Raw genomic sequence first — 14,772 nt, 5'->3', positions numbered from 1 at the left:
ATCATACCATTTACACCGATCTGACATTTATTTTGGTCACACAGGCAGGGAGGCATGGTTAAAAAAATGTTCAAATCAACAAATAAGTTTTGGTAGGTTTAGCTTTAAAATAAAAAGGTTAAACATAAAATAAAAATTTCACCTACTATCATCTTACCATGAGCTGCAGATCTAAGATTTAGACATGACATAAATCCACGTCTAATACAATGTCACATGAAGTCTAATTATCTATTCCCTCTGTTTCATGTAGGGGTTCATCTTTTGCGTTTTCAAAAGAAAAGGGCAAATGACATATTAACAAACGGAGAATAATTTGCGAGTAAAACTTATATATACGTGTTCATATTGACTAAAAGCCAAAGCTGGAAATAAATATATATGGATGAAAAGACCTTAAAATTAACTCCACATTTAAGGTTTAAACTTTAAATATTCGCTTATAAGCATATGCAAATGCAAAAAATGGGATTAGCAAGTTGTTATGTTTGTTTTAAGTTAGAATTCTTCAGGTTTGACTAGGGGTTGCAAAAAATTCGTAGCTTGTGGCTTGGATTGACTTGAATATATAGTCTTAATGAGTCAAGTTGAGTTAAGTTACTAGCTTGTGAGTTAACAAACCAGCACATGCATGAGCTGCCCGTTTAGCTTGTCAGTACAAAATTTCACTATGTATTTATATATTTAGTAGTTTATTAACCAGTGCTTTGTGTTATACTCATATCCAAACTATTTTGTTTAGTGAGTAATTTATTAGTCAGTGTCTATTTTTATCTTAATATATGGTGAAATGGTAAATTTGTAAAGTATAGAGATCATTTAAATATGTTATAGCTTGTTAACAAGTCTAACGAGCTTAATGAAGTAGCTCGTGAGTCAAGCAGAGTTGGGCCGGGTTCGCTGGTGCTGGTTAGTTAACTTATCCTCCTTGTTTTTTGCGCGCATACTTCTCAGACTGCTAAACGGTGTATTTTTTACAAAAAATTTCTATAGAACGTTGTTTTAAAAAATCATATTAATATATTTTATATTTTTTAATAATTAGTAATTAATTAATCATGTACTAATCTATTATTATGTTTTTCGTGCCGAATAAATTAACTTATCACCCTATATATCAAACGTGGCCTAAGGGCTTTGATCTTGTTAATGTTAACTAGCCGCATTTTGAAAATGTTCTATCGATGATCGCATTCCGACTGATGGTGCGATGGGACAGCCGATGAATTTGACCAAATTAACTTGGTGGATATGCTGACACAACTCCCCATATTCTCAGCCCTCCTCCCATTGATCCGGATCATGCCAACAAGGGCACCATACAGGAGGTGCTGGATGTTGTGGATTTTATTGATTATATACGATTGCAATTAGAAAGAGAGAAATATTCATAATATCATCCTCTAACACGAAATAAACATAAGAGGTAAATTTTAACAATTAAAAAAATAAGAGATAGAGTTTATTGTGTGATCAGTAGAATCAATCTTTAGAACTAATTACTACAAGATAAGCCCCTGATCTTCACCAGCGTTATAAAAGGAAACAAACAAAGTGAGAGAGGACACCCGATTTCCCATGCGCTAATCCAAAACCAAATAGTTCTCATTCCACTAGGATGATAGGACGGGAACATGTACAATTGGGTACCTCATGCCATGCAGGATTGCCAATACATACTATATATATACATTTGCGTTTAGCAAAGATTCTAAGGTGTTGGAGGACTATATATGCACCCAAGGAGCGGGCCCAATACAAACAAAAACTACATGACAAAAAAAAAACTATCTCTAGTGTAAAAGATTTAAAATTTTAATGTGCGTAAAAATATGTTTAGAACATAGAACTCCTAATTTAGATCAGTCACTAGTTCAATGTCAGCATTTGAGATCCTCGGTATGATATTTGAGAATGAAAGGTAGTCTGGTACCAAGATATACCTGAATATCTGAAAGGGGATCATGACACTGGAATTTTATAAAAATATTGATCAGGGGTGCATGACACCAAATATAATATGCAAGAAAGACACATATTATTAGCACTACAGATTAGTCTCAGGCGGAATATTCGGAGGGGTAATTGGCAGCTAGCAAGACGCTTCTATCCTAAGTGTTCTCGGTGTAGAATGTATTGTGGCTTATATATAAATGTGTGTCATCCCCTCCTCCTGTAGAAGGTCTTGTATTACATATGTAACACCCCAGCTCCCAAGTTCATATAGTCCACTCAGTATGTAGAGTGGGCTGTGTGGATTAGTGTAATACCCTAGCCCATAGATAGTGTTTCAACATATGTGTTCTCCTACTTCGGCTTATTAGGCCATTAGGCCCAATAGTTTGGTAGGTGTGACTAGCCCCACATGAAAAATTTAGATATGTTAGATCCGATTTATATACCCAGTTCACCCAAAGCATAACACCTTCGGGTTAACCCTTTAAGCCTCAACTCCTGCAAGGGTGTGCATACGTGTTGGCCCGTAGAGAAACACAACACCGCGATGTGATAGTAAGATGTGGAGCTCGTCAACACTGAAGGGGGGAGAGTGTGGTCCTTGGTGTGTTCTCGTTTTGGTTCGACCTATTAGGGTCGTCAGGCCCAGGAGTTCTGTAATTGGGATTAGTCTCACATGGAAAATTTAGATATATTTATGTTGGCTTACATACTCATTTTACATGATAGTATATTTGGTTTAACACTTTACGTGAAACGATGACAAAAGTGTAAGTAAGATACTATGTGAATATATGTACAATATGTGCACACTCACCATGTAGAGTAGGATGTATGGATTTACTCGTTGGAGTGTTACGATAGGACATGATTGACTCTTTTCCAAAGTAATACTCAGAAAACTCCTATGTATGAAACAAGGGAATGATATCTTGTCATCCTTGGGTCAAACCATGGATTACTCCTTTATTCTAGACACTTCTCTTCTTGTATGGGTTGTTATGCATAGTTGAATGTCCCATTCCAAATAATCTTAACGGTATATCGGGTGTCGTGTGTGTATATATATATACATATATATATATATATATACACGAGGCTAGTCGAGAGGTTTTGGGCCCCTGAAAGGGAGTGGGACGTGGGTTTGGGTATTATGAGGAGAGGGGTGTATAAAATAGCTTATTCTAAAGGGGTGCACATATTAGTTTATATATAGGTCAAAGCCTTCGCCCGCTGGTCAAACCTGTCCTTTGACCTTTCTCCACACCCACCTTTGTCTAGTCTCGTCTATCTGAAAAGTACGATAACACGAATCCAAAATACAATAACATGCCTTATAAACTATATTAACAACATCGATCATGATGGATCTAGTTTTTTAAATCATATTTTTTTACCCACGGTAGTGAAAACGGTTTTAGAAAATAATATAAGACACACGAGATATTGCTCTTTAAAGATTTGGAATAGAACATTTTAGCTATCCCACATGTATTGGTTGTATTGTAGCAGGAGTATGCAGTGACACCTCGTGTTATTATACTTTGATCATGATGTTACTACACTTATATCACGATGTTACTGTAATTGGACAGTAACAACGCACATGTTACTGCAATTATATCACTGTGTTACTTTAATTATACGGTAACAATACACATATTTTATAGTAACTTGAGTTATTGCTACATAGAATATATATTGTTACTGCAACTATTGCCATAGCATTAGTGTATACTAATGCAAATCATATAGATATTTCTTAAGATTTCAAACTTTAAACAACTTTATCTCTCACCTCATATATTATTTTTTTAAAAACGTTTGTACCACATTGGTAGAAAAAAATTCTTTAAAAAAATCCCTCATGGGTATACTTCGACATTGTTACTGCAAATTAATTAGTTATCGTGTTACTTTATTTTTCCTTTTCTGTTACTGCAGAATTTCTGTGAGACGAGGGTTGGACTTAGATAAACATGAGAGGAAGCCCATAAGGGGTTAACCCACCTGGTGAACTATTTGACCAACCTTTAATTAAGGTGAGGTGATTTTTGGGCCTAGAAAAGAGGGGTGGGTGAGATGGGCTTTGGGAGGCCTTGGAAGTGACGGGGTGTAGAATAGTTTATACTAAGTGATACACATATTAATCTTGATATATATATATATATATATATATATATATGTATGCATCGATATTGAGTGTGTGGCATATCTATTACGCTGACCCTCAACAAATAAGATTTCCTTTTCGCGGTAGATACACTAGCGGCAGATATATCTTGCATCCAGAAAAATATATATTTGCATTTTCCCATATCTCCTACCGTACTATCGGTTGGTAGAATAGAGAAATAATAACAGCCACGCTTCTCAAGAAATATACTGTACCTAGAAAACTATAGGTACTAGTCACCTAATAATTGAAATGTTAATTATTGGAGTATTCATGAGATATGACATTTCAAATGTCTGTCTCAATTGTCTCAATCCAATCACCTCGGTCGGTGTCTCCAATTTTAGGTGGCGTTTAGTTGGCAAAAACTTTTGACAAAAAATCATATCGAACGTTTGATCGGATGTCGAAGATGTTTTTGACACGAATGAAAAACCAAATTTTAGATTTTAGCTGGAAACCGCGAGATGAATTTTTTGAGTCTAATTAATCCATCATTAGCGTATGTTGGTTACTGTAGCACTTATGGCTAATCATGTTGTAATTAGGCTCAAAAGATTCGTCTCACGATTTTCTCCATAACTGTACAATTAGTTTTAATTTTCATGTATATTTAATACTTCATTTAAGTGTTCAAAGATTCGATGTGATGTTTTTGGAAAAGTTTTTGGGAACTAAACAAACTAAGTGCTACTCTGTAATAACGTATAAGTATTTTGGTATTTCTCCAAAAGAATCTGGCACTACACTGGACATGATCACCTGTGACAGGCCCAAACCCTCACCTGTGACGGTTTTGGTCATGGTCAGTGATCAGTGGTCACTGGTAAGTGGAGTCACCTCTGACGGGTGGAAAGCCATCAGAGGTGATTCACACCTCTGATGGGTACATACCTTCCGGCCCGTCAAAGGTGTTGATCGCCCGTACCCTTCTGCCAGTTAGGACCCGTCACAGGTAACACACCTGTGACAGGCCCAAAGGGTAGTGACCGTCATAGACAAGTCACCTCTGACGGTTCGTTAGCGAGAACACATCAGAGGAGTTACTACCTATGACGGATTTTAATTCTAACCCGTCAGTGATAAGTTAAATTTAGAAAAAAAATAAATGCTAAAAGTTGGTTAGCCTCAGAATTCGCTAGCCATGCCCTCTGAAGAATAGACATATACATAGCAGTAAAAATCACAGGTAAGTCACAAATACTCAAATATTGCCCAACTTTACATGTTCTCTCCAACTTGACATATTGCCCAACTTCACATATACCAGTAATTCCCAACATATTCAATTGAAATGCCACAAATTCATACCTTGTATATACAATTGAAATGCCACAATTTTGCCCAGCAAAATGCATGAAAGCCACAAATTCATACCTTTTATATGTATGACCTGTCGTATTTAAATTCGAGAAACAAATGGAAAAGTCCAACGTAATTAGTATTTGATCAAAATTGAAGAAAATTTAACAAACAACCATAATATTATACATATGAGAGTAAATTACATTGCATTCATACCACAGAAATATAAAAACAAGGACAACTTGTATTGTGCTCAAATGTACATCACAAGTTTATGGTTAATTATGCATCACATTGAATTAAACAAGTTAAAATGTCTAAGTGGCGTGAAAACGTCCTTTCTTGTTCATTATCTCAGCAAGAATGAAGCCGCACACTTCTCCTCTAATAGCGCGGGAGGGGGGGGGGGTTGATGGGTACAATCTTCGTGCCAGCTTTACCTTTCTGTTCAATAAGTCAGGGGTTAAAATGTTCAAAAAAATAAAATTGATACTGAAATAAGCTTATTTGCCATTAGAAACAATCTCAGGGTCGAAATCTTTCACCGCTCTTAGGAGTGTCGATATGTTGTGGCACACATGGAAACCACATTGGTCTCCGATCTGTTGTGCGCATGCGAACTTGGTGTCATGATATAACTCGTTCTTGTCATCCTTGTGCCTACCACCCTTTGCCACATATGGGCCCCAAGCCGAATTTAAGGCCTTAATAATTTCAGTGAAATCATACTCTTTGGTCTTACTGGAGTTAAGATAGGCGACCCTATTCCATTTAGGTACGATAACTAATAGAACCCAATGTTGCCTGCACGGTGGATATCTAGCATTAGTACTAAGAACCTTAACTTTAGACTTAATATACACGAAGGGTACTGTGTTCTTACTGTTGGTTGTGTGCGCACATGATGTACTCCTTGTCTTGGTGGGCCTATAAACACCGGTTCATATATTCAACTACGTCGTCGAAGCTGTGTCGTAAATTTACCTCATTGATCATCGATGGATCAAGGAACCCAACTAGGTTACCAAGGCGACGACTCTCAAGCCAACACAAGCTTAAATCATGTACGTATTAGCACTAATCTACGTAGGAGACAGTTCATTAAGAAATGAGTAAGGATTGCATTTACAAGGAGTAGCATTTTAGAAGTCTGGTGTCCAACTTCTGGATCCTGAACAGGTCGAAGAGGTCATCAAAGCCTATAGTTACATATGCAGGCGACGACAGGAATGGCTGGAGGTCGTGATGTCCAACTATGGATGACTCCCTCATTTTCTGCTTGGCATTGCTCAGCTCCATGTATTGTTTATGTAGCTCTCTGCAATCAATGCCCATCATGACTAATATATGGTCATCCACCAATGGCTTGCCCAATTCAAATTGGGCCGACGCCTTCTCGACTTTCCTCGATTTGGTGTCTCCCGCTGAAGTTGCAGCCTACCCCCTTTTGGGTGCCGACGCTGACTCCTCGACCTTCCCCTTGCCTTTAGCACCCCCGCGGTCATGTTTGTGTGGTCCCTTGACAACTGGTGGGGAGCTATCGGCCTTTCTTGTGGTCTTGATCGGAGCCATGTTTTTAGTAATATCGCGCAAATCCATATCAGGTGCATCCGGTGAATGCGGTAACGACATTGCCGATCCACGCGGAGCCTCGATAGAAAGCTTTGACTTGGGAGACTTGGGAGGTGTGAGCTCTGTCGGTCGACTTGGACGAGGAGTCATCTTGACAACTATGGCTTCCTTAGGCCACTGTATGAATGTCTTGCACGCATCACCCAAGGTCATGATTTCATCGTTGGGGGGCACATGTAGTGGATAGGCTAACCAGTTATCTTTTACTGAATCGATGGACACCTTGGCATACCTAGATAGTAGGGTTGCGCCATGGATCTTTTCTGTCACGGAGGGTTTGAAAGCTATGCCCTCAGCGACTTCCTGAGCAAAATTTGGGTGGACCCTCACCAATAGGGCACATTGCGATATGTTCTGCATGTGTAAAGTTTCAAATTAATATTTGAACATGCAAAGGTGTTGGAGTACATTTGGATAGGAAAACATCAATTACCTCTATATTGTCCACTGCCGCTAGTGCTGCAATAGGTACACCAGGGGCCGGCACCTCCGTGGATGCACAACTGCTCCTACCAGGGATAGGGCTTGCATCATGATGTGCCCGAGGAGTAGGATGAACAGCTTGTGGTGTGCCTCGGGGTATGTTCATGTCGGCCAGGACCTGTTTAAGTCTTTTTTTCACCTTGGCGTCCATGCTTACCTGTAGCTCTTGAATAACCTCCACCTTAAGCTCAGCCTTTAAACGAGCGTCTCTCTCTTCCTTCTGGACTTTTCGTTTCCTATATTGCGAGCTATACTGTGGCAGGTCATGCTTCCAGGGCACGTCGACGCCGATTCCCCGTGTCCGGCCAGGATGTTCTTTGGTTCCGAGCGCCTTCGTTAGAATGTCATCCTCGCGCATCTTCGGCACAGACTCCACCTCACTCTGTGAGGCTTGTTCGGCAACCAAATTCAACTGTACAAAAGCAAGAAAGGTTGTTACAATATTTCACCTCGTACAAACGGGAATTACTTATGCTAAGGTATGATCTTACCAGGTCTCGATAGACGACGGCATCATTTTTGTTGTCAAATGTGATGGAGCCCTCCGGGTTGACCTTAACTCTTGCCCTTGCCCAGTTGCGAGCTCATGGTTCTGGAATGTCCAAGAATGGGGCGGGGAGATTCGCAGCTGCAGCGGCGGCATCCTCTTGGGCCCATATCTGCTCCTTGCCGATGTACCCGGCCGTGCCCAGATAATGCGGGTGCTCATTCCGCTATTCTAGTCGGCGATGTGCCTCACTTGACTCCCTGAACTCGTCGGTGTTCTTCAGTTGGCGGAACTGCTCCCAAACTGTATCCGTAATTTGAGGGTACTCGACGAATGGCAGACGATTGCCGGGCGGGATGACGTACTAGTTTAGGAGCTTAGACTTCCAATTCTTCCAAGCTTTACCCATCTTCTGGATTGCCTTCCGCTTAAGCCTGTCTTTGGCTTCATCCGGAAATGTGAACCATTTCTCCATAGTCGTCCAAGCTCGCTCCTTCTCGGCTTCCGAGACCTTCCCTATATCCTTATGTAGGATGCCGAAATTTTCACGGGCCGCCACCCCGCAGTAGTTAGACCATCCTATGACAGTTCTCGGCGCTGTGGGCCTACCACTAACATCTACCTCTCTTATCACCTGCACTGTCGTGGGCCATTTGTTTTGTGTCCGAGGATTCCTACTCGACCTAATTGCACTAGTCCCCCCCCGACATCGAGGTCTGTTGTTCCTGCGGTGCACCTATAACACAAACAGGACGTTGGTGTTGCAAAATTGTCACTATTGCAAATTTGTCTTATAATTTACCTTGAGGTTCGATTTGTTCGCCTGCCATCGTCGTCGATGGTTGACCTACCGGGACTGGCTCCACAGCTGGGTCCTCTTGTGCCTGGAGCACTGACATTGTCGGCATGGGTTCAACTCCCCTGACCTCCTCTGTAGCTTGGTCGGGTTCTGTCTGTTGCCTCGGTGGCGTCGCGGACGACGGGGATACGACGGGCGTTGTCATGGTCTATTTATGTCAAAACGCTTACAAACCTTCTATCATTTTTGGAACATTTAATTTTATATTTTTTAGAATATGATTGTACTAAGGTATGGCCTCAGTTTTGCTCAGAAAGTATGCATCAAGTACCATCATTTGCGCGAGAAAACAGGAAACCTGCAGACACGAAAAAAACACAAGTGTAGATAATCTATTTATGAGCACAAAACAGTAAACTTTTCAAAAAAAACAAGTGTACATAATCTGTTCTTGACCATAAAACAGCCAACTTTTAACCATGAAAGAAAAAACAAGTGTAGATAATCTATTTATGAGCACAAAACAGTAAACTTTTAACCAAAAAAAGAACAAGTGTATATAATCTGTTCTTGGCCATAAAGTAGCCAAATTTTAACCACGAAAAAAGAACAAGTGTATATAATATGTTCATATCATTAAAATTTTTAAAAGAAATTGCAAACAACTGAAGACTAGATGCTATTTGGGAAAATTCCTGAGCTCATGATGCAAATTTGTCTTCACTATTGCAAAATTGTCACCCATGTTTAGGCTTCAATAATTAGGAAGAACCAAAGTAGCAAAGAAGGCTCCTGAGCTCATGATGCATATTTTTAAGTCTCTCTTTGTATCTCAGATGGAGAACTGTCATCTCTTCTTTTTTTTCCCCTGTGATTAAGCTGCCTCACAGTCAATACTTATGATGAGAGGATGACTCTTGCTCGTTTTAGAAGAAATAGTTATGAAGAATTAACTTGTGATGGTACATAATAATTTATTTTTAAAATAAGTGAGAAGTGAATCTTAGTGTTTTTTTATATTTTCGTTTTGAAATGGCAGTGGAAACGAAAGGGATCCTGCAGGATGGCTTTTGTTTATTTGTCACTGAATATAACCCTCATTTCAATTATTTTTTATGTCAACATAAGTGGTTTATAAAGAATTTATTGTTTTATAACTATTAATACATAAGACTCCACGGATAAATTTTACATCAACATGCATAGTGCGTGCATGACTACTAGTTTTATACTCTCTCCGTACCTAAATATTTGATGCCGTTAACTTTTTCACACATGTTGACCATTTATTTTATTCAATTTTTTTATAAAATATGTAAAACTATATATATGCATAAAAGTATATTTAATAATAAATGAAATGATACAAAAAATAACTAATATTTATATAAATTTTTTAAATAAGACAAATAGTGAAATATATATAATAAAGTTAACGATGTCAAACGTTTAGGGACGGAGCCAATATAATGTACGGGTATAAGGCGGAGGAAGTAATAGAGAAGCCAACTCGCTTCATGTGCTGACAGGTGGGTTCCACCATCCTCTCCTCTTCCTTCCTCTGCTATATAAACCATGCATTATCACGCCCTCTCCTTCAGAACTCATAGCGCGGCTTAGCACCACGCGACAAAAAAAAAGTACGGCGATGGCGACGGCGAGGCTGCTTCTCCTCCTCCTACTGGCCTCCGCGGCGGCGAGCTGCAGCGCGTGGGACATCAGCATCCGGGTGCCGACGGAGAGGCTGGAGGACGAGGTGGTGGCGCCGCTAATCCACGCGCTGCGCCCCCTGCTGGGCTCCGGCGCCGGGCAGCTCGCCGGCCTGCCCTGCGACAGCTGGAGGCTGGGCGTGGAGGCGCACAACATCATCGACTGGGAGACGGTGCCGGCCAAGTGCGAGGGCTACGTCGGCCACTACATGCTCGGCGGCCACTACCGCCGCGACTCCGCCGTCGTCGTCGACGAGGCCGTCGCCTACGCCGAGACCCTCCAGCTCGCCGGCAACGGCAAGGAGGTCTGGATCTTCGACGTTGACGAGACCACACTGTCCAACCTCCCCTACTACGCCAACTACGGTTTCGGGTGCGTACATATATACCCTATGCAGTACATCAAATTATTTTTTTAGATAAAAAGGCTCGGGATGAGCCCAGCTTTTACTGAAAGCATAGAAATTTGTTGCTGGGATTACCAGCTTACACTTCAATTTTTTGCAAACATTGGGAGATAAACATGGGCGCGCAACTGCTACCCTACACACAGCAACCACTTGCAGAACTCTTACTGCTTATTAAAAAACAACAAAACACATATATATATATATATATATATATATATAGACACACACTGTATGGAATTCGTGTATTTGTGTGCAGATTATTTACTTTACAGACTGACCATGTTGTTTCTCCACCCACAATACAATATGAACAGCGAAGATATTTTGGCTGGTGCATGCTAATCAAGGGTTAAACAATGATGAACTATATAGTGCGTAGGTGAATACAATTTATAAACGTATAAAATGAAACCGGCCAGCGCCTAGCTACGTTTTGTGCTTGTGTACAAGTATATATTGAAGAAACCAAAAATGCGATGCGGTGAAAGTTGAAAAAATCGTCAAATAATTCCTACAGTTCCTTGTCTAATTGGATTCATACCGTGTAAATATATACTAATCGATGGCTCACCTAACAACAACAACAATAATTATAGGTACAAATAGCTAGAAATTTCACATTTATCAAAAATTAAAAAATTAAGTCAATAAGATAGAAAATATTTTGTCCGTATAATTATGCTGTCGTAGGCTCCGGCCAAGGGTGAATTAGACCCTGCTACCACCTGGACCTGGACCTGACAACTGATAGTGTTGAGGAAAGATGGGAGTACGTAGTCTATTTAGGGGTTGTTTGGATGAGAGATTTTTTTTAAGTCTCTTGTCACATTGAATGTTTGGACGTTAATTAGGAGTATTAAATATAAGCTGATAATAAAACTAATTACATAAATAAAGACTATTTCATTAGACAAATTTTTTAAGCCTAATTAATCCATGATTAGCAAATATTTACTGTAGCATCATATTCGCTAATCACGGACTAATTAGGCTCAATAGATTCCTCTCGCGAAATAGTCCAGAATATAAGATGAGTTTTATTAATAGTCTATATTTAATATCTCTAAATATTCCTCAAATATTCGATGTGACGGGAATTTAAAAAAAATCGAGGGAACCAAACATGCACTTAACACGACGTGAGACCTGCAGACAGCTACAGTAGCTACGTGCTCCTATCCTTGTAAACCAAATTTTGGAGGATGCGAGGACATCCTCGTACAGTGAATCTGAAAAAAAAAATCATCAATCCAGATTTTGTTGTATTCAGTGGTTATGTCTCCTTTTAAATTTAATTTTTATAGTGGTTATGTCTCCTTTTAAATTTAATTTTTATAGGACGAAAGCAGCACCGATATCTATCTATATATACGAGATAAGAGCACGTTAGTAATGATCTGTCTGAAATTAGCTAAAGTAGTCGCTCTTTTGGGGACGAGGTACTGAGAAAGTATATGGCTTAATTATGAAATTAAATGTGTTTATACGGAGATATTAATTGATTATTTTTACTAATCTCTTTAATTAGAGCTAAGCCGTTCAACCACACAAGCTTCATCAACTACGCAGCGGAGGGGACGGCGCCGGCGCTACCGGAGACACTGCGGCTGTACCAGCGACTGCTGGAGCTCGGCATCAAGCCGGTGATCCTGACCGGCCGGAGAGAGTACCTGAGGGACGCCACGGAGAAGAACCTCCGGCAGCAGGGCTACTCCATGTGGGAGAAGCTGCTGCTGAAGCCGACGAGCGCGCTCCAGGCCGGAGCGGCGTTCAAGTCCGGCGAGCGGCAGAAGCTGGTGGACGCCGGCTACGCCATCGTCGGCAACATCGGCGACCAGTGGAGCGACATCCTCGGCGCGCCGGAGGGCAGCCGCACCTTCAAGCTGCCTGACCCCATGTACTACGTCAGCTAGGCTGGCGTCTCCGGCCGTCCGGCGCCGCCGGCCGCCGCTGCTCACGTATATACGTACGAGATGTCCATGAATGATGAATCCGTTTAATTTGTTCCCTGTTGCCTTTGTTGATGCTTTGGTTGTCATGAAGTGGTTGTAATAATCATGGACGAAATAATATATGGATCGTTTCCTTGAAATGTTGTTGGCTCGGCTCTACGATGAAGATCTGAGATTATTTCTAGTCAATGTAGTGCTTATCCACATTTGATTATGGAAATTATATATCCATGTGGAAATTGAGTAGACGTTGTTGATGGCACGTATGGACAATATTGTCCATGGTGGCCTCCATGCATGGCGGTTTGTTTGTCCAACACGTCCACCTGAATGACGTTAACGCCTTAACGGTGCTAAAAAAACTATTATTAGTGTCGGTTTCAAATGACTCATTGGTGTCGGTTATTCAACCATTGATACTTTTTAGCAATGATGAGGAGGGCTTATCAATGCAGGATCTCAAACTGACACTGATAGCCCTCGGGGCACAAGGGGAAGCAGGCATCAGGCATCAGTGTCGATGCAATCAGGGGCGGAGCTATATGTAGGATAGAGGGTTTTCAGGAACTCGGTCTAGAAAATTGTTTAGCTAAAGTTTATATATTTTTACCATATAAGCACCCCTCCTAATTTAAATTTAAACATCCGTAGCAACATAAACTTAACTATAAGCACTAAAAAGAAAATAAGTGACACTGCGCTGTATTTCATTCTAGCTCCGTCCCTTATGCAATCAATGCTAATCTCATTCACTCATGGATCATGACCTCCCGATCGAATTAAAGAGGCAAGATCCAAATAAAGTTTGGTGGGAAAGAGACATGGCGGTGGCTGGCGAGGAGGAACGGAAGTAGAACACGGAGATACGGTGCAGCAGGCCGCATTTCCGGACTGGATCACCATCACGTACGTCGCTCGGCTGCGTCCAATGTCCCATGGCCTGCTGAGGATTTGTTGAGGGTTTGGGTGGGAGCAATTTGGGTCAGGCCCAAATTAGTTGAATGCGTGCCATTAGAGGGCTAGCTGTTTTCATTTTTTTAGCAAAAATAAATTAAATGATATATTTGCAGACAAAATAATTTATGAATGAAATTGTTATATATGTATTGTTAGTAATCTAAAAGAAAAAAATGAGAATAAATTATGATGAGAAAAATCTAAAAATAAACTTAAAATTTGAAGTTAAATATTTAAATTTGGCTTATAAGCATAAAGAGAACAAAAGATGAGGGTGAGAGAGATTTAGTGAAGCTAATTGGGAGGGAACATTGAAATTTATAGGAACTAAAAAATTAGTTTACTCTTATGGGACATGGAGGTTGTATTTGGGCACTTTTATTAATTTGGTCTTGCTGCTAACGAGGAACTTAATTGAATGAACCGGGGAATCGAACTATTTGAGACCGAATAAATTTCTAGATCTCAATCCTCTTTTTTTTCTCTCTTCGATTTTCCTAAACGCTGGGCCTGGTGCTTGGTATCGATCGAATCCGGTACCAACGTTTGCGTTGACACCAACAGAACGCTAACACCATGGACGCCTCTGCCGTTAATTCCATGGAGTGCACTACAAGTCCCCTTCTTACTATTTTCAGGGCAATTAATCCGATAGATTTGGAGATTCCGGCCGACTTTGTAAGTCGTCCTGCCATTCAGTAACCCCAAAAAATCCTCTGCTATGATGCGTTTTAGTCAGCAACCCAGCTACCACGCACCAGCAAAAGTGGCCAAAAACAAAAAATCAAATGTTTGGATGAGGTACAAATACACCAAATGCTTTTTGTATAGTTACAGTACTGATTGATACACCTTATAAAGTTAGAATATGTATAATAAGATAATATGAATAGACTACAAGAGCTA

The 14,772-nt window shown here is 40.4% G+C and overlaps 1 protein-coding gene across 1 annotated transcript; it reads left to right on the top strand.

Annotated features, from left to right (window-relative positions):
• The first annotated feature begins 10,444 nt into the window (after positions 1-10,444).
• On the top strand, positions 10,445-13,049 carry LOC102717988 (acid phosphatase 1-like). Its single transcript, XM_040524459.1, has 2 exons — positions 10,445-10,920; positions 12,486-13,049. Exons 1-2 carry the CDS (start codon positions 10,487-10,489, stop codon positions 12,868-12,870), a joined length of 819 nt encoding a protein of 272 aa, XP_040380393.1. The 5' UTR covers positions 10,445-10,486; the 3' UTR covers positions 12,871-13,049.
• The last annotated feature ends 1,723 nt before the right edge of the window (positions 13,050-14,772 follow it).

This window comes from Oryza brachyantha, chromosome 5 (assembly GCF_000231095.2).
Source record: "Oryza brachyantha chromosome 5, ObraRS2, whole genome shotgun sequence".
Lineage (NCBI taxonomy): Eukaryota > Viridiplantae > Streptophyta > Magnoliopsida > Poales > Poaceae > Oryza > Oryza brachyantha.
The sequence above is the reverse complement of the archived record's forward strand: the minus strand, read 5'-3'. Positions and strand labels throughout refer to the sequence as shown.